This window comes from Elgaria multicarinata, chromosome 4 (genome assembly GCF_023053635.1).
Source record: "Elgaria multicarinata webbii isolate HBS135686 ecotype San Diego chromosome 4, rElgMul1.1.pri, whole genome shotgun sequence".
In the NCBI taxonomy this organism is placed as follows: domain Eukaryota; kingdom Metazoa; phylum Chordata; class Lepidosauria; order Squamata; family Anguidae; genus Elgaria; species Elgaria multicarinata.
This window is the reverse complement of record NC_086174.1, coordinates 76,625,702-76,651,772: the sequence shown is the minus strand read 5'-3', so window position 1 is coordinate 76,651,772 and position 26,071 is coordinate 76,625,702. Positions and strand designations below refer to the sequence as shown.

At 39.6% G+C, this 26,071-nt stretch overlaps 1 protein-coding gene across 2 annotated transcripts in view; it reads left to right on the top strand.

Annotated features, from left to right (window-relative positions):
• Positions 1-26,071, top strand: part of AIG1 (androgen induced 1) — a 111,624-nt gene that overhangs the window by 16,194 nt on the left and 69,359 nt on the right. For both annotated transcript variants that reach the window (XM_063124590.1, XM_063124591.1), the window contains exons 2-3: positions 12,359-12,514; positions 25,592-25,693. In XM_063124590.1, coding sequence (XP_062980660.1) covers positions 12,359-12,514; positions 25,592-25,693 — 258 coding nt within the window. The remainder of the gene's footprint in view (positions 1-12,358; positions 12,515-25,591; positions 25,694-26,071) is intronic.

Genomic DNA, 26,071 nt, shown 5'->3' with positions numbered 1-26,071 from the left:
TTCAGCCTGTGTTTTAACCTGGCAACCCAAGCAAATGCCTTCCTGATGGTTCTTGTGATGGTACCCCATGGGGTAGTCAGGCTCTGTGAGCTTTTCATGAGCGAGGTATGAGACAATAGACTCCTAGGGCTGGAAGATGGTTCAGAGGTGATTTATTCTCTGAAGAGGCCATCAGGAGCCCTGCTTTGGGATGAGGTCAGCTTGTAAACAGCTGTTTATATTGCAAAAGGTTGGTCCTGACAATGGCCTTAGCTAGACCTAGCGATCTAGCGGAATGGAGGGGTGAAGGCCTCGCAATTTTCTCATCGTGAGATCTCCCCCTCAGTTCACACGTGGCGTGTGCCAACCTCAGACGTAGAGGTGTTGCGCCTGCCATTTTTTTTTTGTTGTTAAAGGGACAGCAGCACACGAATGCTCGTGCACAAAAGTTAAGTGATTTTTTTAAAAAATAATGACTTTCCCTGCTCACCCCACCCCACCCCTGATAGGCGCAGAGTTCCTGAGGAGCTCTGCGCCCTGTGCGCAGGTCCCAGCTCCTTGTGAGGAATCATGAGGAGCCGGAACAAACCATGGTGCCTGGCCACACCGGGCCTAAAGGGTAGGGCGAGATCATGGGGCAAAGGAGGGATCATTCCTCCCTGATCCCGGGATCCCCTGTTCGTCATGTGGACACACAGGGACGATCCCAGGGATGACCCCGGGATTTTGCCCCGTCTAGCTATGGCCAATGAAGCTGATCATTTGAGAGTGCCCCGATGCCTGTTTCTGTTGTGTGAGGCTCTAGGATTGAAGTTTGAGTAGGGCAGATCCCATAATTGCTTTGCTACTTATTATTATTATAATTTGTATATTGTATTTTGTATTTGTGTTTTTAACCTGTTGGTTGTTTTATTATGGTTTTAATTTTTGTGAACCGCCCAGAGAGCTTTGGCTATTGGGTGGTATAAAAATGGTAATAAATAAATAAATAAATAAATAATTGTCATTTGTTTCTCCCTACAATGGAAGAAGCAAGGGAAGCTCTGCATAAGCTTGGGGAGAATCCTAGAGGGAAAAACTACCTCTTTCCAGAGTCCTCATTTAGCCTTGAAATAGTTTGTACATGACAGGATGGGGTGTCCGTATTATTGAAATGTGGAGAAAGCCCCGTGCTTGCAATATCCCATAAAGTGTAGTATATCAGAAGCCATTTTCTCATGGTCTGTTTGAAGTCATTTGCTTATTTTATTTTTTTAAGAACACAATGAAAAACAATAGTTGTGCTTGTAGTTAGCCTACTTCTGATAAATAAATGTTTACATCACTTTTATGACATCTCATCCTTAGGACACAGATGAGCTATGTCAAGGAAGTCCAAGCTAACTGTTACATTGCATTGCTTCAGCTCTGGCTAATTAAATAAATATATCAAAGTTTTACTTCCTGGAGCTATATAAAGAATTGATCAAAGACTTAGAGCTATCAAAAGCAAAATTTAAAAGTACTTGTTTCTCTGTTGGACAAAAACATCTTTGGAGTACTTCAAAGAGAATATGCTGCTGGAAATGGTGTTCGGGGGGAAAACTGGCTTAATTAGTAGTAAACAATCATAGCAGATGATAATTTTTAGAGGTATATTAGTGTTGATTCATCATAGCAGAAATTGCTTTGAGGGATTTCAAATATTTTATTGTACTCCCAGTTCTTCATAATAATAGTTTGAAAATTTGGCTTTCTCAGTATTTCTCTCAGCTTCCAAAGTTGCTTTGATCCTAAACTTCCAGACATCAAAGTGTTCTCCAACCCTGCCGCTGTTCCTTTGTTTGCAACTTGGTGGGGTTTCCTTATTTTTTATTTTATTTTATTTTGCTCAGGTAGTGCAAGCTACATTGCTACATTATGTTAGTAATATGTTGTATGTGTGTATTTGGAGCTGGTAGTAGATGAGCCTGTATTTGGGGATCTAATGGGGGAGAACCATTATGGAGGCTATAAGCTTAAGTGAGGAGAAGGGCAAACACTTGAGAGGCAGACAGATGAGTCATTAAAGCATTCCAGCAAGGTCAGTGAAGTGATGTGGAAAGTCATGAGCAGCCTGTAGTGCTGAGTGGCAATTGAGAGGGGAAGGGCCCCCATGCACTTACTGGTGGCCATTTGTTCAGAAGCAGCTGAGGAAAAGAGCAATATGACCAGTGCTACCTCTACAAATACCATGATCCTCTCCAGCTGCATGTATTAACATGGTTCGTGTGGATCGCCTACAGACAGGTGTTATTTTGTAATCACTGTATCCTTAGTGCAGAGGTGGGGAATCTCTTTCAGCCTAAGGGCCAAATTCAAATTTGGAGAAACTCTCAGGGGCTGTTTTCCATGGACTGGGCAGGCCAAAGGGGTGAACCCCAAATCCCCAAACTATCAGCATATTTTAGCTTAAAGCTTTTACTGCCAGCAACTAAGAGCTGCTCTGCATGAGCAATTTATTGCACGCTCATGATTGGCCACTCATGGAAGCTTGAGAGTACTTTACATGGCACCATCAATCACCTTGCTTTTAAAAAGATCAGAGATACTGCACTATTTAAAATCGTCACAGAACATCATGACCCACTAGATGGCGGTGTTTCATTTAACTATGGAGCATTGCGAAGAGGGGAGGTTTTCAGTTACAAATCACGTGGTCACCATTGGTTGCCATCTAAAGGAGCCGTAGCCAACGTTGAAAGCCCAAAAAGAAGAAAAAATAAGGGTGTAGTTCCCCCCCCTTTATATAAAGATGATCTAAGCCTTAGGAGAGACATTTCAATGTTTTAGAATGGGTCGGAAAAATCATGCAAAAGCTGGGAAACCACCAAATGATCAGTGATCGAGAAAGGGGATGTGGTCAGGAAAAGGGGTATGACCATCTAGAGAACTCGGCAGGGCTGTATTGGAACCATGGATTTGGAGCTCAGTGGATTTGGGGCTGAATACTGTTTATTTAGTATTGGCTCGTGGTCTTCAGTTTGCTCACCTCTGCCATATTTGTTTGATCTCCAGTTGCCAAACTGGGAAATATTTGTTATTTTGTTAACGCTTTTGATGGTGGTGTTATTTTGAAAGGTATTTGCAGTAAATAATACTACACAATTACATTACCACAGTTGGCCCTGTGAACACAACAGAATTACAGAAGGTACAACGGCAGTATTGGATATTGTCCCATGGTTCCTTGCTAGGAGAAGGAAAATTGGTCGCACTTCATACCAAAGAATGCTACTGCATACCAAAAAGTGCTTGCAAGGAAGCACTTTTTGGTATTCAGTAGCATTTTTGAGTAGCATTTAACGTTTAATAGCCTGGTTCTAAAATATGGAGAAATAATTTCAAATTCAATGAATATATCTCTTCATTTGTTATTCCTACCTACAAAATATGGCCACAATGTGCTATCCCACACGCATGAGAGCCTTTACTAGAATGCCATAGAAGCCTTCATCCATGGTACTTTATGATTTCTAAAATGTCCATGATCAGGAGTAGTTCATACCGTTTATTCAAAAAACACTTAGAAATATAACACGTTAGTGTTAGGCCTGTGTTCTAACAGGGAAAGTTACATAATAACCAGGATTTAGATCTAATTAAATTTTCATTCTTTTCTCAATGGTACTGCTTGTTTGAAATGGACCATGGAAGAGCCTGATACCTACAAACTCTCACTTTTGCTTTTTGGAGAACCTCAGTTACAGAACTACACTTTCAAACCATGACGTCAGCATTTTTAGCTTGAAGATAGAGGCATGTTCCAAGAAACCTACAGTTCTGAATCTGTGGTAGGGGAAAGCTAGAGGACATCTCACATCATTTATTGTATTGCCATCTATATCGAAATCTCAAGGAAAGATTCCTGGGACAGATCTTGGCATCCTTACAGGGAAAAAGTATCTATGTGAAAATTTGCTGGTTACAGCCGAATTATGAAATTTATGTTACATGCAAATAAGGGGAACTTAACAAAGATTAAAGAACCAACTTTATTTTTGATAAGGGTGCAGTGTTCTCTGAACATTACAGGAAGCTCACATAATTTCTTTATGGATAATTTTTGAAAAAATTCTACATATTAGGGAAAGACTTCACTAAGCTCATCTCATGTAAATCAGGCTTATTTTATCCCCATTGAGTGATGAATTTATTCAGAAAATGTCAGGGGCTTTCCTCCCACTGGAAACCTTATCCTTGAGCCCAGTTTAGTACAGACAGCTGCAATGCATGTTTCTTCCCCCTACTTAACTAACTCTCCCAAATGTTACCTAGCCTGTTGCATGGCCTTTCCCACTGTTTGTTGATTCTTGGCATGCTGCCCAGGATATATCACTGATCTTATTTGTAATATTGTCTGTAATATTAATATTTAAGTCAAAATAATGGCATAGTCTGAAATGCTGAGTAGGAGCCAAACAAAATTGAGCTTTAGAAAAGAAAATACAAAAGATGTAATCTAATAAAAAAAAGTATTCCATATAAACACATATTTGCTGAATGGATGATATAGATTTAATGAAATTATCCTGGCTTGTAAACAGGATATGGAAAGCAATAAAGGCAGATTTTGTATGAATGGCTCAACAGAAAGGAAAGAGGAAGAGAATAGCCATTATTACAAAATGGATTTGACCAGGGCTTTGTAAAATATGAAGGTGCTCTCCATTTAAACAGATGCCTATGAAGGTAGACTTTGTATTGTTTCACAAATGGCAGAGGTCTGCAATTGCTGTCGCCAGTAATGGCCATGAATTTAATTCTGGTGAGCAGCTGGGAAACCCTCTGTGGGGAGCAGAAAGTGTTTCTTTCAAAATGTCTCCATACTACTGAGTTTTGTTCTCGGAAATGGCATCGGTATCAGATTGGAGGAGAGGGCTTAAGACAAACACACATGACCTGCCTTCCCCTCCTCTTCTGTAAAATCACCTCATAAGGCAATTGTACACTTTTCTTTTATGGAGCAGAAAGCAAGAAAGCGGAGTCTCACTGGTTAGTAGCATCTGTGGTTGACGTCCAAGGCCTGCTGAAATGTGGGGCTTCCTGGAGAGTGGAATAAAGATTAAAGTTGCCCCTCGTTTTTTTGTCTTAACATGACTTGGGAGTTTATGTGTCCACATGTGTGTGTTACACACTTCCATACTTATTTATTTTATTTTATTTACAATATTTATATACCACTTCCCATTCAGAATTTTGGAGCGGTGGACGAAATAAAATAGAATAAAAACACATTAAAAGTACATTTTAAAAGTAAGTGCAAAATAAACTGCAACTGTTTATTAAGAGAAGGATTCCCGGAACAACGACGTTTTCAGGAGGTGCCAGAAGGAATACAAAGTTGGCGCCTGCTTGACCTCCAGAGGCAGGGATTTCCATAGGAGGGGGGCCACCACACTGAAGGCTCTTCCCCTGGTGGACTCCAATCTCATGATAGGTCTTTGTGGAACCACCAAGAGCAGGCCCTCGGGTGCAGTGACCAGTCAAGTTGATAGGGGAGAAGGCGCTTTCTCAGGTATCCTTGTCCCAAGTTGTTTTCACTAGTACAAGAACCTTAAACCTGTCCTGGTAGCAAAGGAGTTACATGCTGGAAAGGTTCAGCTCTGGTCAACAGCCGAGCTGCAGCACTCTGCACTAGCTCCAGCTTCCAGAGCTGCTTTAAGGGCAGCCCCATATAGAACACATTGCAGTAATCCAATCTTGAGGTTACTATTGCTGGTACCACCATGGCCAAGCTGTCCCTATCCAGCACCTCGTTATGTTTTTATTTGAAATTCTATGAAATTGTTTGTTTGTTCCATTCCCTTATATTATACACAAGAGAAGATTCCAGGCCATTAGTACTAGTGAGCCAGATGGTATATATGTCTGTCATGTTGATATTATGGATAGAATTGGCATGATCTGTGTGAAACAGCTAAAGTTTGATGTAATTTTGCTTATTAAGATTCTTTACAAATAGAAAGCTAATGTTGAGCGTTAGTAACATTTTTGGAATGGCATGGGAGATGGAATGGAAGCTGCAGATGGAGTCAGCAAAAATAGCTGATCCTTTCTTGTACAAGCAGAAGTGCCTTCCACCCACAGCAGGGTCCATTTGGATCCAGTCAGTTATGAGCAAATGTAAATCCCTAGTTACCCAACACTGTGGCCACAGCGGTGTCCTGATGAGAGAGTTTTCTCAAGCTAAATGTGTGTGAGGTCTTTGTCTGCAAAGACTTGGGAGCCCTGCCCTAAGTGCTCTTCCGATGCTGCATAAGAACCATTTTTTAAAGTAATGAGGTCATTCAATGAAAACATTCTAAAACAAACTTCTAAAAATACACCAAGGTCAGATCTACACTACTGCTTTAAAGCACTTTATAACAGTTTTGACAACTGTATCTGGAGTGTGTCCTTGGCCCCAACAGTTGTCAAAACTGCTATAAACCGCTTTAAAGCAGTAGTGTAGATCCTGCCCAAGAAAGCTTTGCTAGGATAAATGAACAATAGCCTCTTTCCCCACAAGATCCCAAATGACATCCCAAGTACAGTGCCCAAGTTGTCTAGCCAGATATACTGAGTCAGGATAGATGAAATACTGCTGAGATGTCCGATGAACCATCTCACAGTTCTCCCAGACTTCAGTTGCAGTCTTTCTTTCAGCCTGGGTAGATGCGTGGGCCCTGTTGATGAAGGAGATGATAGAGAGGCCCTTCAACCCCCTCTCACTGCATCCACAAGTCTTAGCCCATGGTGGCAAAATAGCAGCCTGGCTGGAAATGTTGGACCAGGACAGACTAGGCCATATCAGGATCAAAATGAAGAAAGAAATACTAAAAACAACAAGTTTGAAGTCCCTTCTCATTAGTTGCTGGCAGGCAAAAATAAAATAAAAATGCAGTCTTTCCCCTGTTCCAAACTGTCAGGCCCATGCGTTTCAATAAATGTTTCCTTTGGTTTAGTGTAGTCGTTGTTTTCACTTGAATTATGTGCATAATTAATATGCATGATAGGAAACCTATTGCTGTGTAGACCAGAACAACAAATTGGTGACCTGAGGCAAGTAGGAAGGGAATCAACTCTGAAATCCAAAAGAAGCCTTGAGCTGGCAGAGATATGTAAATACTGAGCTTCTCTGTGTCAGAACCACTTAATCGTTCATGACTTGCCTGAATTTAATACATTGGACTCAGTAGGATTATGAGACTGTTGTTCACTGAATGTCTTTCTGCACTTTACAAGCTGAGGGATGAAAATATATCTACTTAGTAACTGGTTTGATCTCAAGGAGAGTGGTCCAGTCAGTCACGCTCCAGTAGCTCAAGAGACAACTGACATAACATTTACTTGATAGTGTCTTCAACCACATTTTCTGCTTAAGCTTAATATATGTCCACCTCACTACATTCTGCCAGGGGGTTGAGAAATGAATACAAGAAGTGACAAGAAAAATTGTAACAAATAATCTGAGGAAATAAATCATATTCTGGTTGTTTCAAAGGCCGGGGTGGTAGAGAGAACAGATCTGAGGATCTGGCAGACTTGCAAGGTGAAGGTTATGGGACCTGGCAAGTTTTCAAGCAATTTGTTTTGCATGCTGAAAGATCTAATGCTTTTAGTACCATTTCCAGCTGCTGTTTGTTTGAGTTGATAGTATATCCCTCCACTCAAATCAGCCTTCTGGGAGAAACATTCCTAGGTATATATGCTCTCTGAAGTGCCTGAAGACCTGGATCAGGTAGCTGTATGAACACAGTTGTTGATTATAGTCACCCATCTATATGCATTAATTAAAAGTGCATAATCTGGCTCTAATTTAGAAGAATTAACCTGAATGTTGATTTTTTTTCTTCACACACACTTGGAACCATTTTATGATTATGTCAGAACAGACAGGTTTCTACCAAAGCTGCCATATATTTCAATATCTAGCTTGGGGTTCTTTTTTAATGAATACTGGCTAAGACAAAATATCTATTGTTCACTGACAGCCTCTGTGGGGCTGTACAAACATAATGTATAATGTTTAACAAGGGACTTGGCTCAGAAGCAGAGCATATGCTTTGCATGCACATATGTATTCCTTGGTTTAATAAGTGTCATGTGGCAAAAGTGGGAAAAACTTGCTGGACAACTGCTGCCACCCAAAATAGACCAAGTCTGGTGAACCTGGTGACCTTCAGATGTTTTGGACTATAACTCCCATAGGCCCCAGGCAGCACAGCCTATGGTCAAATATTATCGGATTTATAGCCCAACTCTGATAAATAGTGGCAGACACTAGGTTTAGACACTAAGAATACACAGCACTATGCTACATGGACCAATGGTCTGTCAGCATGGCTACATCATCATTATTATTATTATTATTATTATTATTATTATTATTATTATTATTATTATTATTATTATGTTATCTCCTGTACTTTACAAACCATAAATAAAACTAACGAATGATCATGCAGATCATGAGAGATTTTGAAACTATCTTTAGAACATTTTTATTTTTCTCTTCCCATGAGCTATCATTTGGTACCTTTATAACCAAATAATTTAACTTCCTTTATAACCTTTTCCTGTATTTTGCAGTTTGTATTATCATTTCCTAGCTTCAGCAGAGTGGTTGTTTTTTTATGTTGTCCCATAGCCATAACCCATGGATAACTTAACCTCCTCCCCTGCAGGAATTACTCATACCAATTGTTAATAGTGATAATAAATAGATTGTACATTTTTCTGGGACGACCATGGTAGTTTGCTTAGATAAAACTAGAAACCATGGCCTTGCAGTCTGTGAAAGAGCCTACACAAGTCTTTCACTCTTCCAGTCTCTCTTTCCTTTCTTCTTTTTCTGTATGCCAACGGACATCAAAAGCTTCTACTTTTACACTAGTCATGGTTTCCTGTGATGCCCAGACTCTGGGAACCGTGGCGTATTTATACTATGGTTAGTGAGAATAAGCCAGTATGAAATCATGATTTCAGATACTATTCTTAATGACCATTGTTTAAACAAATCACAGGTTCCCCAGATTTTAGACATCATGGGGAACTGTAGTTAATTTTGAAAGTGCAAGCTTTTGATTTCTTCCTTTGTCCCACAAAAAAGGGAGAAGAGAGGAGGTGGGAGCATAGAAGCATGAGATTCATGCAGGCTCATTCACATAGTGGGAAACCATGGTTTCTTGTTATCTGAACCAGGTCCATATCTTGCTGGTACTCTGAAAACAATGGCAAATATGGATGAAATACCTTTTCCAGAACTTTGTAATGTCTCGCCATCCCAGGATGTACTACATCAGCACTACTTCAACACAAACTAGGGATGTGCGAATCAGTCTGGGTCAGTTTTGCATATATTCCATTGTAACTCCATTATGCCAATCTCCTCATCGTTCTGCAATGTTAAAAAAAATGAACAAAATTTTGCATTTATTTTTGTATGTTACTTTCCCTTACACATTTTGTATGTATCTTTCCATAATACATACATTTTTTGACACAATGTTTCCTCGTGTACACATTTTTGTAGGCAGTTTTTGAGCTGAGAAATGTATTGCAAAATTTGGAGAAGTGCAACTGTGTTCTGATATTAGTCTTAGGTTGGTTTGCTTAAAAATATGGACCAAACAAAATTCTCCAGCTTCTCTACCGTGAACACTGTCACTGGATACAGCATAGTAATGCATCTCTACACCACAACAGGGGACTTGAACTACTCCAAGCTGTCATGGGTCACAAAATTTGTCAAAGATGGAAACTAGCGATATTTCTTCTTTACCACAAATCAAAGTACTTAAACACAAACCTATGGCCTAAGAGATATTAGTTATTTCAAAGAAGTTGTAGTGGATAAAAGACATAATAGTAGGGCTGTGCATGGAGCCCCCGTTTCATTTCGGGTTGTTGCGGGACCACCCCATTTTGTTTTGGATCTGAATTCGAAGAAAAATTCAGACCTCCAAAACGCTATTTGGACGCCAATTTTTTCCATTGACATGCATTGTCTGAAAAATCGCCTATAACTTTTTTATTTTTAATGATAGAACAATTAAATTTGGTGAGCTTACAGATACTTTGGAGATACTTATGCATGTCCAGTTTTAGACAGATCTGTACATCGTTTTTATTGCAATGAATTTTTAAAAATGTGAGTTCCAATCATTTCAAAGTGCTATAACTTCCTCATTTTTCAAGAAAAATACATACAACATGGCATCGTGATAGAACCTAAGTGTAGACGAAGGTTAGAGTCAATCTAACCTTCCTGCAAGGTAGGCCCCGGACCAAACGTCCTTTCGTCCCCAGCCACCCCTCACCCTAGCCCTCTTCCCAACCGGGACAAGCCAGAGAGTCTTGGAATAAAAACACACACACTCAGCTAAGGGCCAAAACAAATTTAATACCATTCAGCTAAAACTAACACATAAGGTTTTAGCCAGAGGTAGCAGCAAATGGGGAAGAGGGGAAGAAGAGGACGGGAAGGGAGGGGAATCAAAGGAGGGACCACAAAAGGATAATGTATTAGAAGCCAAGGCTCCATCCAAAACCTTCAAACACACAACCCACCCCCAGCCATAAAAGCGGCCAGCCTTGTCTCAGGAAATGCGTATAGCCATGATTTGACTATACGCATTTAAGAATGTAAGTAGTGAAGTGACCCTTAATATATTGAACTTAACTGGATTGTGGGTTGGGTGGCTGATATCATCACAGTTCCTCCCTTTGTGACCTTATTAGTACAGAACTGCTGATGGAGGCAGGCTTGGGTTATGATTGATTAGGAAATATACAACTTATATTTCCTTAGAGAGAGGGTGGGTGTGATTTTTTTTTTTTTAGGTTATTTTATTTGGAATAGATCTTCATTTCTTATTGCTTGATAAAAAATGCAGTACATCCACACACACACTCCATAAAACCTATTAGGTCATATCTCACAATGTTGCCAGTAGCATTGTCCCCCAGTGCACATTCTAGAGTATTTTGTCCAATTTAACATTAAATAAGATGTCACAATGCTTTTTCCACCACTACCTTTGGGAGATTGTTCCATGCTCTTATAGTTTTCATTAATAGTTAAGAAGTATCCCTGGGGATATATCTAAATTTTCTTATTCTAAGAAAATTTAGCATAAGAAAATTGAGATATCTACATTTTCTTATTCTAAAAACCATGAGATAGATATCCTTACTTTAGGTACAGATTTCTATTTTAAAGTACCTGGGTAGTTGGGCTTTATGAGGTTTAAGTCACACCCATTTCCATGGTCCATTGTATGTGAATGACCGATGCACCTGTCAGAAGCACACTTACAATTTTATTTCAGCATCTTAGTAGTCACTCAAGCATAGGCTGACCCCCACTTGCATCCCTGTCTGCAGATCACCAGTTCTGATCCTCTTGAGGCCACTTGACAATCATCACTTCAAAATCAACAAGCTGATCATCATCAGCCCTGATTCTGAACTTTATTCTGAACTTTATTCTCTAAATTCCCTGTTTATTTCCCCACTTAACTCTGCCTGCATCCTCCTCCCAAATTCCTTTACTAGAATTCCTTCCTCATTTCCATATGAGAGTGGTTTCTGGTGTATATTATTACTGTCACACATTATTCTGGCTTGCCTCTCTACTTGCTCAGGTTCTCATGTGGTGAGGTTCCTCACACAAGGACAACTTCTGGTGTTTTTAATGTATAATTTGGAAAGCGACATAATATAACAAACAGAGCAGTTCAAAGTGGGGTCTGCAGGTCCCCCATTTCTCAAGCCCTGTCAGTTCACTCCAGTCAGGTGGGAGGCAGCTTTTAGGGAGGATGTTCCCCTGATATTTTTTCTGGGCTTTTAATTTTCCCTCCTTTTGAAATCAGTGGGAGAGAAAATACCTACACAAGACGCAGTCTGGAATAGGCTAGGGGCCTGGTCTTGAGTCTGTTGTGGGAGTGAGGGGGATATGGGTCAAGCAGATCCAAGGCCATCCTGGAATGACCCCTTCAGGCGCCTACTACCTGCTGAAACACTGCTGGACATTTTCCTATTCCCATGGGGCTTTTTGTGGGTATACTGTGGGTTTCTGGGCAAACCAGTCACCCTACCGAGGGAGTTCCTCTCCATTAACAATAAGACTTTTCCACCCCATTTTAACCCCCACTCAGCCAGCCTTTGTCAGGGGTTAGGATTGCTCTGAAAACGTCAATGTAAAACCAACAATGTTTGGCTTATTTACAGTCAGAATGGCACACACAGGTGTGACGTGTGGGCTTCTGAAATGTTAATCCACAGCCAGAATGGAAACTTCTCCAACATCCTAATGAAGCTATTGGGATTTGTGTTGCATATTTTAGCCTTCAAGATATTTATATTTTTCATGCAGGTTATTCAAGCAGTCTTTTTTGGGATCTGCGTATTGACTGACCTTTCCAGCCTTCTGACTAAAGGAAATGACAGCCAAGAACAAGAAAGACAGTTACGAAAACTCATTTCCCTCCGTGACTGGATGATGGCTGTCTTCGCTTTCCCTATTGGAGTTGTAAGTACCATTCAAAGTAATTAATTTCCTTCCAGTTTGGTGCATATAACCTCTGCATTGTTTTAAGTCTATTAAAAAAAGATTTTGTTGGACTTAACAAAATGGGCTTAATGATTATTTAAAGAAGAAAAGCTCCCAACCATACATATTTTTCTGTACAACTTATATATTCTGGAAGAGTGTACCATTTCCTTATTACATTCATAAGTAGTTTATCTTTGTAATATTACTTTTTCTTTCTTTTTTCCCCCTTTTCTTTTTTCCCCCTTTTCTTTTTTTTTTTTTTTTTGCAATAGCTCTTGAGTGTGTCTATAAAATGGAATTGCAGTTCCCAACTTCAATACGTAATTTCTCTGTGTGTGTTGTTTACGTTCCATTAAACATGTCTCCGGAGAGCACTTTGGGCAACTAAACAACGTAATATATAAACAACAATTAAAAATGATTAAATCAACATAAAACAACATTAAAATCAATTTAAGAGCATACGTTTGTCACAGAAAACATAATAGCAAAACAGCATAAATATCTGCCAGGATGTCAGGTTATCAGTTTAATTGCAATCCCCCAAAGGACTTCACTAACAGCTTGGTTTGGAGCAGTGTCCACTCAGATTATCTCATTTTATGGAAGGTTCCTGTGTGAAGATTCATTCCCTAAGGGAAAGTCGGCTACAGCTAATTAGGACCATAAAGGCTAATGCCAGCATTTTGAATTGTGCTCAGAACTGAATTAGGATCTAGTGTGGTTCTTTCAAGACAGGTCTTACAGGTCTTATAAGATATATGTTACCATCAGCTCTTCTTTTCCAGTGGACAGTCCTCTATTTGAATGGCTGCCAGAGGACTGTTCTCTATTTGAAGATGTCCTCTTTTCCAAGGGCTGTCCTGTCCAATTCTAGCTTAAAGTTAATGACCCATAAGAGCTGTCTATTGTACATCACCAGTTAGCATTTGGACAGCAGACTGAACAGACAGGCATACAGGTCACCTGGTCTTAAGTGTTCCACACTGTGGTGAGATGGACTATATTTCTGTTTAAATTATAATATTAATTTCTAAATATGTATTTATACTTAGAAATTATCATATGCAAATGTTATGCAAATCACTGTCCTCTTGACTGTGTGTGTGTGTGTGTGTGTGTGTGTGTGTGTGTGTGTGATGCAGTTTGTCTTTTGGGGATGTTTATAAATGGACTGTGAATAGGGGTGAGCGAACTCACCTGCACTCGTCTCAGTGGGTGCTTACCCCATCGCTGAGAACCTCTTTTGAGACTCGGCTTGGCCCAGTGAGCACTTGGCAGCCATGCACCAAAATCACACACTTCCCATTTCTGCATCAATGGCGGCCGCTATTGATGTAGGAAGGGGAAGTGCGCAATTTCAGCACATGGGCGGGTGGCTGCCAAGTGCTTGCCAGAGTCTCGCAAGCACTCAGCCAGGGATCTGCTCTTGTGTCAGGAGCACTTGACTGGGTCTGGGGAGGCCAGATGTGGAGCATCTGCTGGATCCCATCCCTAACTATGACATTGAACGAATTGAAGTTTTCATACAGTTTCTAAAGACAGACACATTTAGAACATATACAACCATGAAAAAACCAAGGCATGATTTGTGGAGATAACTAACCATTTTGTAGGAGAAGCTACAGCTGGAAATACTTTAGACGAGCATTTTATCGCATGTTCGTGACTGGCTACTCACAGATCTTCACAGGTCTTTTTGACAACACAGTGATCCACCTGTGTGCCTCCTGCTTCTTCTGTTGTTTTTTCCACTACAAAATACAACCCAAAAAATCCATTTCTTCTTGGCTCTGACAATAATTGGCGCCATTTCCTGCTGTGTGCAGGAGAAACTGCACTACAGAAACGGCCAGGTTGTCACTACTTGCTTCCTCTTTCTTTCCTGTGTGAAGAAAGAAGAAGCTGCTTGTCCCTATTGTGAGACAGAAGCAGGAGGCAAAGTGACGGTAGGGAAACACAATTCCCCCCGCTCCCCGGTCTGAAAACACTCCAAGTTCTCCCCAGCCAGGCGCACAGAAAAACTTCAGGGGCTCATAAAAGCTTGCCTCAAATGAGAGGTGAGCTTTCAAAGCCTCAAACTCTTCTATTAATCAAACCTTCCCCCATAAATATTGAATAGGAGGCAATGGCATAGCTAAACAAGCCCTCACCCACTAAACATTTGTTTATTTAAAATATCTTTAAAGGCATTAGAAATTGATTGGGGAACGAATAGAGCCTGTGACGAGGAGGGAGGCCAGCAGCACAAAAAAATGTGGAAAGAGCTTACCAGATAAAGAATAACATATATTATCAGAATGCGAACGTAAGAGTGACAAAGAGTCTAGTTCCCTGAAGAGAAACAGAAAATCCCAGTAGTAATCTTCTATCTATAGAAAATTACTAAATGATTTTGGCAGACTCTGTTTAACACTTCTGTATTTCTGCTAAGGATATGTATTTCATTCATCTCAGGGTTTGTAGAGAATTTGTTATCCAGCAGTGTACCTGCACACAAAGTAAACAATTCCCTCACTTTTCTCTGAACTGAAACAGTGTCCTCCCTGCAGAAATGAGTATTATTGTTTTAATTTGAATCGGTTTGAGTGTGCATAATGGCTCTTTCCGGGGGGACTGTTCTGATGCATACAACGGACACAAGTGGGAATTCCAAAATAGAAAAACAAATAAATGTGAATAAAGTGTTTATTATGCTTCTGATTAAAACTAAAGTGGGAATGCTTAAAAAGATGTCTGTAACTAATGTTACTGAAGTGTTTGCATTTTTCTAAAAATATTTATCAAGGAAAAGATTAAACAATGGTAATGGTAATTTTAGTTCTGAGAATTCTTCAAAGCAGTGATGTCAGCATTCTGACATCAAGTTAAACATTTTTATTTTTATTTCTTTTTTTTATTGAATTTTGTAATAAGATACAGTGAGAAAAACAAGCAAACATTCCCTGCCTGTTCCCTCCTTACGCTTGGTCCATTTCAGAGTTTTCTTCTTATGACTTTCATTTTCTTTCTCTATTCCATGGTGGTGGATTAAATCAATTGTTTATTTGTGTGTGTGTGTGTGTGTGTGTGTGTGTGTGTGTGTGTATGTGTGTATTCTTCCTTTCATGAGTCCTACAACTTTCTGTAAGCTTCTGTCATAGTTATTCTGTTCAATTCTTTTTTCATATAGTCAATGTATTTTTGCCAGTCGGTCCTGAAAGTATCTCTTTTGTTTATTCCTCTATGAACTTTTAACTTCTGTGTCAGGTTTTTGTTTATTGCTATATCCCAAATTTTTCTTTTTCCACATAGTCACTGTCAACATCCGAGCTGTCTTCCAATTACTTGCTATCAATTGCCTTGCAGCTGTCAACAAAAAATCAATTAATAGCTAATTTTAGCTTTCCATTTTCTTTAACATACTGGTGTTTTACAGATCTCTTTTTCCTATTTCTTGAAAAATCTTATCCCAAAACTTCCTAACATTTCTACATTCCCACCACATATGAATTTGGGTTCCATTATCTTTACATCCTCTCCAGCACAAAGATGACAGATATCTATTGATTTTTGCCAGCTTCACAAGTGTCAGGTACCACGTCTGGACTAATTTTAGTGCACCTTCTTTTGTTCTTGTGGATATTGTTTGGAAGGGGAATCTCAAAAAAAATTCCCCATTCTTCATCCTCAATATCCTCTTCAATGTCTCTTTCCCATATCTGTTTTATTGTTGCAGTCCCCCTAATCTCCTGCTTTATTAAAGTCCTGTATATCTGTGCCCTTATCTCCTACTTTGTAATTGTCTATACATTTTCCCATTCTGTTAAATGTCTTGTGCTTTGCCTTATTATCTTTCTATTTCTGATAAATCTTCTGATTTGCATCCATCCTATCCATGACATTCCTGTATTTTGTGTACAATTGTTCCATATTTCCTCTGTTATGGGATGTTCCTGTTCATAATTTTTTCATTTGTGTCAGTCCTATTTCTTTCAAGTTATTTTTAGCTACAGTTTTCCCTTTCATATCAAATTCCTGATGCGTCCAAATTGGTATTAATGGTGAGATCCCTGACAGTAATTTCTCTTTTCTGAAATACTGTACTTTCAATATTACTTTTATTGTACTTCGTTTGTTTCTCATTTGTCGTTTTATGTATTTTCTGCTATAAAACATATTCTGTATTTCTTCTTCTTTTAATCTTAATCTGTATTTCTTCTTCTTTTAATAGTAAGTTCCCTTACTATTTCTACCCATTGTGTACTTGCCCCTTCCTTTATTATTGTTAAGAGGTGTCTTAATTAATAGTGCACCTTCTTTTGTTCTTAATTTATATGTATCGTAATATGTTTTATACTCCATCCTCCTTTTTGCACAGATCTGTATCTAAAAGCTTTCTCTGTTCATGGTCTTTTGCTGTTGAATTTTTTTTTCTATCCTGTTTTGCCATGTTCTAAACCTTTTGATTGGAATTTCCTGTAGTAGTACATTAAATAGATAAGTAAATTTTGGTAATAGCACCATCTTTATAGTAATAATCCAATCTGAGAGTGAAAGCTGTATCCTCTCCCATCTGGCTATATCATTCTTTAGTTCTTTCCACAGTTCTCCATAATTTAGTTTCAATACATTTTTCTGGTTTTTAGGGATCCGAATTTATATTTGCCTTAAGTCCTGCTGCCTGTTGGAATTCCACTAGTTATTATTATTATTATTATTATTATTATTATTATTATTATTTATTTATATAGCACCATCAATGTACATGGTGCTGTACAGATAACACAGTAAAAAGCAAGACCCTGCCGCATAGGTTTACAATCTAATAAAGTTGTAGTAAACAATGAGGAGGGAAAGAGAATGCAAACAGGCACAGGGAAGTGTAAATAGGCTTATCAATTCTCTTATTCCCTTTTTTGAATTTCGTAGTGTAAATAAAATATCATCTACATATAAGTTTAATTTAAATTCTCTACCACCCGCATGTATCCCTCTAATATCCTTATTTGCCCTGACTCTGTCAGCAAGAAACTCAATCACCATTGTAAATAAAGTGGTGATAGAGGGATCCCTGCCTTGTTCCTGAATTAAGACTTATTTCCCTTGTTTCTGATCCATTGTATCTTATTTTTGCTGTTGTTTGTACATATATTGCCTTTATTATATGTTTAAACTTACTTCCCAGATTGCAGATGGTTGGCAAATTTAATATAAATTTTGGGTTTACAGTATCAAATGCCTTGTATAGGTCCAGTGTTGTAATTGCCATGGAAATCTTTCTTGTCTTACACATATTGATCATGCCAAATATTTTCCTGATCAGTTCTGCAATGAATCTGTTTTTTTTTTAAAAAACCTATTGATCCAAGACTATGGATTCGTTAATAACTTCTTTTAAATGTTTAGTCCATATTTTAGTGAATATCTTATAATCTACATCCAATAAAGATATTGGTTGATATGAGCTGTACCTTTTTCTATTATCTCCATTCTTCAACAAAAGTAATGTGTAAAGTTTAAAAAATGGCATATTTTCTAAACACAAAGGAGGCTCTTTTAAAGCATGTAATTCTGTCCCTTTATTCAGGCCTTTCTTTAAAAAAGTGAAAATCACCTCTTTGAATTACCTTGGTTAAAACAAGAAAACTTTCATTAGCAACTAGTGAGTTCACACTTATCTGCTTCAGATGACACAACAGCCCATCATGGATTAATTAACTTTCGAGGGGCTGTGGCGCATGCTCTCCGCCATTATGAATATGTAATCCCCAACTGGGGATTGCCGTAGGTTGTCTTGTGATGTGAACCTGGGTGATAGGAGTTGTTTAAGGGCTAAACAACCCTTGCATAACTCATACTCTCTCTAGGGTTATGCAAGTATCCTTTAATCCTTCAGTGTTTAACCAGTTGGGGGGTTGTTTTTAACCCACAATGCGCTGTTGTAATCAACACAGTTAATTAACCCACGATGGTCTGTTGTGTCATCTGAACTGGCTGATTGTGGCACAGCTGAGGCTGTGCACCCAGATGCCTTTCAAGAAAGATAACATTCCGTGACTAGCTGTTTGATAAGGAAATAGAAACGGGGCCAGGGGACTGAATCCTAACCCTGCGTCCCCTTCCCAAGCAGTGGAATGGCATATTATTAACATTTTTGAAAGTATTCATGCATGCAGCCCCTGCTGTTGGAGCAAGGCAGGAGAAAAGCTTGCAAAAACTCATTGGCTCATGTGCGACCTGCTTCCATGAGTGAATCAAGGTTCTGCTTCAAAAAAGATCTATGCATTGTATCATGCACAAGAGTGATGAATATTTCTATTTATTATGATGTTATATTTTAATGTCAGATTTTGTAAACTGCTTTGAGATTCCCCCCCCCCCGATATCATAAGTGGCATATAAATCAAATAATAAATAATAATAAACCTATCTCTCCAACTTTCTAAGTATATTATAAGCAGTCTCTCCTGAATTGCCTTTTACTCACTTCATTGGTTTTTGAACTGCTCTTTATTCTAAACCTTTTTGACACGCTCACACCTCACTTCCTAAGGAAAATAAAACCACTGTTTTCTATTTAGAACAGGACATTTTACAATATCCACTTATGGTTCAATCTGGAGTAGCTGCCAAGGTCCATTGATTCTGGAATTTATTTACTGCTAATCAAACAGTTTTCCCTCCTCCCCAAAAAAAGAATTAAAGGGCAGGGAAGACACGGGCATTTAACTTAGCCGTGTCTTATAAGCCACATAGTTTAATAAAGCAAATTCCAGTTATTCTTTCAGTCATTCATCATTGCTTTAATATGTGGCTTCGTTACCAAAGATGATTTCCTCTTCTTGAACCACTGGTTGTTTACTAATTTTAAGCTCTTAGTAAGATGACAGTTTGTCACGTTGTTTTCCAAAGCTTTAAAGTAGAACAGTCAAATGGAAAGATTTCTTCATGGAAGAAAAACATTGTTTTGTGGGCATTATTCATAATGTTGCCCATACTGCTATGAAACTTGAGTGCATACTCTAGGATAGCTGGTTCTGCCCATACAAATCCTCCCCAAGGCTTGTTTAGAACTTGTAGGAAACATTTGTGGTCTGTGTGAGTAATAAAGGTGAGCCCGATTGTAGATCTAAATTTTCTACTTCTGATTATTATGATGAATTCACAAGAGAAGCAGAAATTCAAATTTTAATTTTGCATGACCTCACACTAATGTTACAACCTTATGCATTATGCACATTCACAAGGCACATTCATGCAATGAACAGTTGGGTTTGATTATATGTCATTGTCTTGTGAGAAAGAACTTAGCAGCTTGAATAGTCTCTACTATGTGCTGCAAAAAGCCATGAAATTGATACCCTTGCTGAAAACCTCCTCCTCCTCCTCCTCCTCGCATCATCATCATCATCATCATCATCATCATCATCATCATCATCATCATCATCATCTTTTACTTGTTCCAAAAAGTGCAAGAGTTCTCAAGCCTGATTTCAATAAATATGTTAAAAACAAAACAATTCAACAGAGTTGCAGCAGATAAAATCATATATAGAGGACCAGAAATAAAATCAATAAAAAGTTTGGCAGAATTTTAAACAAAGTGTTTGGAGACCACTTAAAGGCTGCAAGAGCAGGGGGCCAAGTAGAGTTCTCATGAAACTCATATACTCTACTTTACGGGGAGGGGGGTGTTCAACGGTTGAGTGGGTACATCTGTCAGGGACTGTTTTGACTCCAATTTGCTTCACTAACTGCATTAATTAGATGCTAGAGCATTATCTGTTATTTTGGGGGGGGGGTTCACTGGGGTTTTTTCCCGAAGAGCATAATAGATTGGCATCTTCTGTCTCTTCTGTTTTATGTGCTTCTCAATTTTATGACACGCTAATATCTTCCCAAGATAGGATCCAAAATGAGTGTAAAACCGAAATCAGATGTACTGCGTCCATTTGTTTTAAAAAAGAAAAGTGATGTGTGGGATAGCTACAAAGAGAAGGACTGATTTTTCTGGAGTGGAAATTGACTAAAATTAGAATTGTTTTCTTCTGCATGCTTTTTGTACCCCAGGTCTACCTGTGCTTTGGGCTTTTGTTAAACAGTTCTTGCCACCTGGACCACCAGATGGTTGCAGCCAATTTTGCTGAACCATTTCCATGCATTGGCTGACTTTGGTTAGGAGACAGATGGAGCGTCCTGTCTTTTTTCACTTTTACCTCACTGGCGACGTCTATAAGTTTTCTTTGCTTCATGAGATACTTCCCGTGCTTGCCAGCTCTGTTGGATTCACTCTGTTATGGTTCAGCTCAACTCAGTATCATCCATTAATAACAGGGCTGCTTTTCGAAATGCAGCGCTGGAACTTTCTTTCCTGATGCACGCATGACCTCTTGCAATACAACATATCATCTTGGAGAAATGGGAAGCGTCTATCATTTTCTGTATTGTTCAGCCTCCAGTCTTTCATTCACTTGCATGTCAGCAGTATCCAGGGAGAAAGAGAGACAGAAAAGAATGTAGTGCCAATGTCAATACTGGCAGAAAAAAGAGAGATGATTCTTGCAGAGCATATTACACTTGCCGTGCCTCGCATCTGATCTATAACTTTCTTTCCTGGCACAAATCTAAAGTTATACTCATCCTAACAGATGGACAAATATATTGGGAGCTAAGGCTTTGCGAACTGAATATGCATTGAGAAAACAACTAACGGGTATAGATAATCCAAATTCTTCTGGCTAAGAGAAGGTCTGGTTTCAAAAGCAACACTTAATAGTGGACTTTGCATTTCTCATAAACTCAACAAAAATATGACATTGCCTAGAATGGACATTCAGTTGGAAAATGCTTGTTGTTGGTTTTCTCCTTCAAGAGAATGTCCATGCTAGGCTATTTATTTCATATTCACAACACATCCAAATTACAATCTCCAAACGAAGGCTGCAATCTTGTGTGCATTTGGGAGTAGTTCGAACATGGGAGGCATGGCAACATAGCAAGGTGCCTTACAGACTACGTATCCGACTGTCCATCTATTGCCTAGCGCACAGGTACAGAACCACACACCCAGGGGCTAAATCCAGCCGGCCTGGGGCTCCAATCCAGTCCCCTGTGGGTCACCAGATGTTCATGCCCCCTCAACTTGGTCTACCCCCTTTCTCCCGATCATTTGGTAGTTACCCAGCTTTTATACAGGGTTCTCCCCATTTTAAACAGTTGAAATGCCTCTCCTAATGCTTAGTTACTGGCAATAAGAGCTTTACGCTACAGTATGCTGGTATTTTTGGTATTTTGGCCTAGCCCCTTTGGCCCTGCCCACCACTGGAATGTGGCCTCCATGAACTTTTCTGAAATGGAATTCAACCTTCAGCCTGGGAAGAGGTTCACCACCCTGGTCTACTGATTCGATTGTATTCTCACTGATGGTGGCTCTCTAGCATCTTAGGCTGCATGATCATTTTTTAACTGGAGATGCCAGGGATTGACCCTGGGACTTTCTGCACGCAAGGCATGTATGTACCATTGAGTTATACATAGTTCTCAGAGGGATTTCCTTCCAAGTAAATCTATATAGGACTCAGAGGCAAAAGTGATTATTGGCATCACTTGAAAAGACCTTTGTCCTCTGTGGCCTACATTTTAACTTGCTCTTTTTAGAAAGGTAGAAATTCTCTTACTTTCAAACATTAGCAATCTTCAGGGCTTCCCTGGGTATCCCTTCTTTCTTTGATATAGCCACTCTCCCTCTCCCCCTCCTCCCAGACATTTTTCTTTTTGTTGTTATCTTAGAGATTCAGATTATCTCTATTCTATTGAATTCATTCCTTTCTTGCCCAAGAAAATCAGTTGGCAAGCATTTGACTTTAGTATAATGGAAGCTATTTCCATTGACTTCCTTGGTAACAATTCCTGCTGTGTCTATAATTATGTGCAGGGTATTAGAATGCTGCTTCTTTAGGATCAGTGCAACAGTTATTAACCCTTCTGCTTTGAAACAGACTCTTTTGCAAAGTGATGAATTTCACAATTGTCATTTTATGCACAACAAACTCTGGAGGATGAAAGGGGTAAAACCTCAGTAATAATCACTTATTTCTTGAGGAGAATTAATTGAATAAAGCAGGAATCCTGTGTGAGGAAAGCAGTATGTCATCCTTACTTTAAAGGCAACCCATAATCTGGCTAAATTAAACTTTAAGACAATTTATAGCTTGCTATTCCATTATTGGACTGGGAGATGTCCGAAGCATTTGGACTGCATTCTTATACCCTGCATAAGGCAAGAAGAGTACAGTCACCCCTCATAAGAAACCAGTGTCGTGTCCCCTCCCACACTATTGCACCTCTACACTTGGTGACTGGGTTTGGACATCACAGTAACCCCCGATAGATTAAATAAGACATGATGGTCTATTTAACCCATTGTGGGTTAGCACGTCATCTGGTGGGATTTTTTTTTAACTCAGGATGGATTATTTGGCTTAAATAACCTCCTCTGATAACTCACACTCTGCAGAGTGGGTTATTTAAACCATTGTGGGTTATCAAAATAACCCTGGTGGTCACCATGGGTTATTTTGGCTGGCACGAAGGGGGATTCTCTACTTCAGCACAGAGGAGGATTCCACTGGGAAGTGGGTCTTTAAGACCCTTCCTCCCACCCACCCTGAGTTGCACCCCATTTAGAAGCAAGGGGTGTCAGGCATGGAGATGTGGAAGTGAATGTGGCATCCCCTCCCACCCCTCCCCATGCCCAACACCATTCCTCCGCAGAAGAAATGGGGCACTTTCCCACTTTCCCATAGGGATCTCTCTCTCCACCTTGCTTTTGAGAGCTATCATTTTGAAATCGTCAGGGGGAGAAACCAGCGGCTTTGCTCGGGCAGGAGGACTGCAGCATGACAGAGGGCAGGAGGTGAGTCAAATTACACACAGTAGCTTAATAAGCTTCTCACAGTAGCTTATTACCTGTTTCTGTGGCAGGGGATCATGGACTTTTTCAAAAATATCGGGTCCGTAGTTTGGGGGTGCTCTTGGATCCAGAACTGTCACTTGAGGCACAGGTGAACTCAGTGGCAAAGAGCACCTTTTACCAGCTTAGGCTGATATACCAGCTGCGCCCTTATCTGGACAAAGATAGCTTAGCTACAGTTATCCATGCTCTGATAACCTCTCGTTTGGATTACTGCAATGTGTTATACGTGGGGCTGCCTTTGAAAACGGTCCGGAAACTTCAACTGGTATAAAACAGGGCAGCACGCTTACTAACAGGGACTGGCCGACGAGACCACATTACGCCAGTCCTTTTCCAGCTTCATTGGCTGCCAGTCCAGGTCCGGGCCCGATTCAAAGTGCAGGTATTAACATTTAAAGCCCTAAACGGCTTGGGGCCAGGTTATCTGAAGGAACGCCTCCTCCCATATGTACCTGCCCGGACCCTAAGGTCATCCTCAGGGGTCCTTCTCTGTGAGCCCCTGCCAAAGGAAGTGAGGCAGGTGGCTACCAGGAGGAGGGCCTTCTCTGCTGTGGCACCCCGGCTGTGGAATGAGCTCCCTAAGGAGGTTCGCTTGGCACCTACATTATATGCTTTCAGACACCAGGTGAAGACCTTTTTATTCTCCCAACATTTTAACAATCTATAAAAACATTTTAACATGGTGTTTTAAATTTGTAATTTTGCATTGCTGCTGTTTTTATCTGGTTGAGCTTTTATATTTTATTTTATATTATGGTTTTATACTGTTGTTTTATACTTTGAATGGTTTTAATTTTTGTGAACCGCCCAGAGAGCTCCAGCTATTGGGCAGTATAGAAATGTAATAAATAAATAAATAAATATCTCAACACCTCTCGTTAGCGTATCCAGAGCCCCACGTCTCCCTGGTGCATGGTTGCTCCTGGTATAAAAAGAAGCAAAGCCTCATGTGGGAGCTTTAGTAATAGTGGGCTGTTGATCGTCTTCGGCTTGCACAGAGAGACTTCATGTTAGAGGGATGAGTCTGTTAAGATACAGTGAGCTCAGCATGGCGATTGTACACCAAGCACAGAGGAGTCACTGTGGGACAGGGAAGCCTACACATGCCTTGCTCTTCCACCTTGTTCAACCCATGCAAGGTACTGAATTTCAACAATGAACATTCAGAAATTCAGCTTAATGGAAGTTCCGTTTACATCTTGTGATGTTGACTTGGTAATCCAGTAGTTAGAGGGAACTGAAGACTGCTAAAATTGGATCCTATCTCTGAATTTTAAGTCATAAGCTATTATGTTGAACTGGGACTTTTATGAGTTCTCTCTCACTTTTGAATCTATTAGGACTAGAAGTCTACGAACAAGAACTGTTAAGGGTATATTATTTCCACTTAAGCTACTAAGATCTAAGAATTTTTAGCAATGCTGTGCTTTATAGGAAGAAATGTTTTTATTTAACTGTATGCAAATTGTAGTTTGATGTGTGTGTGGGGGTAAAAATATACTCATAAAAATATGAGTATATTTTTAATAAAAATGAAAAATGAATCACAAGATTTACTCATTTTTCTTAGTACAAAATAAAATTGAATCCACCCTACAAGTATTTTAGTAATTTGCTTTGTTTGAAGTGTATTAATTAAAAAAGAAAAACTAGAATAATTAACTGGCAGTCGAAGGCGTCCTAAATCCTGAAACTGTAGTTTGAAAACATTCTTGTTAACCATGCAGCGTGGTTTCTTAACCACTGTGAACAACCCAACAACAAACCATGGATTCTCAAGGTGGCTTGTTCAGGAAGATAAGCCACACTGCATATTACCAAGCCACTCTGGCTGTGTTCAGACAACATACTAACCCACAGTTCAACGAACAACCCATGGTTCAAAACAACCCACACTCAACCACTGAGTGTGGGGTAATGTGTTATGTGAACAGCTCCAGTGTATCCCTGAGGATGGCCATCCTAGTTCTAACCAATACTGTACATGAACAGGAAGACTTTCTAAGAACAAGACTTATATATTATACCATTAAAATGTAATCCCTAAAATAAAAATCTGCCTTTCTATAAACTTTTTTTCTGTTCTCCTCTTCTAGTTTGTTGTAACAATGTTTTGGAGCATCTATATCTATGACAGAGAACTAATTTACCCAAAGCTCCTTGATAATTTTATACCACCGTGGCTGAATCATGGAATGGTGAGTAGAATAACCCACATGCTTTTCTTGTTTTAAGGAGCATTGCTAATATACCTATTTCTTTAACTAGAGCAGGGATAGGCAACATGGCACCCACAGGCACCAGCAAGCCCCCGGACACCTTTCTTGGCGCCTGCCAAAATGCCCAACCTTCCAACTGTTTATAAAAATTAACAAATTTTCTTACTGGCAGCTGGGATCCCTTCAGAGCAAACAAAGACCTCCAGCCTCTGCTATCTTCATTTCCAGTTAATGCTTCTGGGCCATACGTGTGGCTCTTGGGATGGAGATGGTGGGCAGGTGTAGGTGAGTGTTTTCCTCTGCAGTGTACCCAGCTACCAAGAAAGGCGGGATAGGAGGAGAACAAGGGACTTCTGT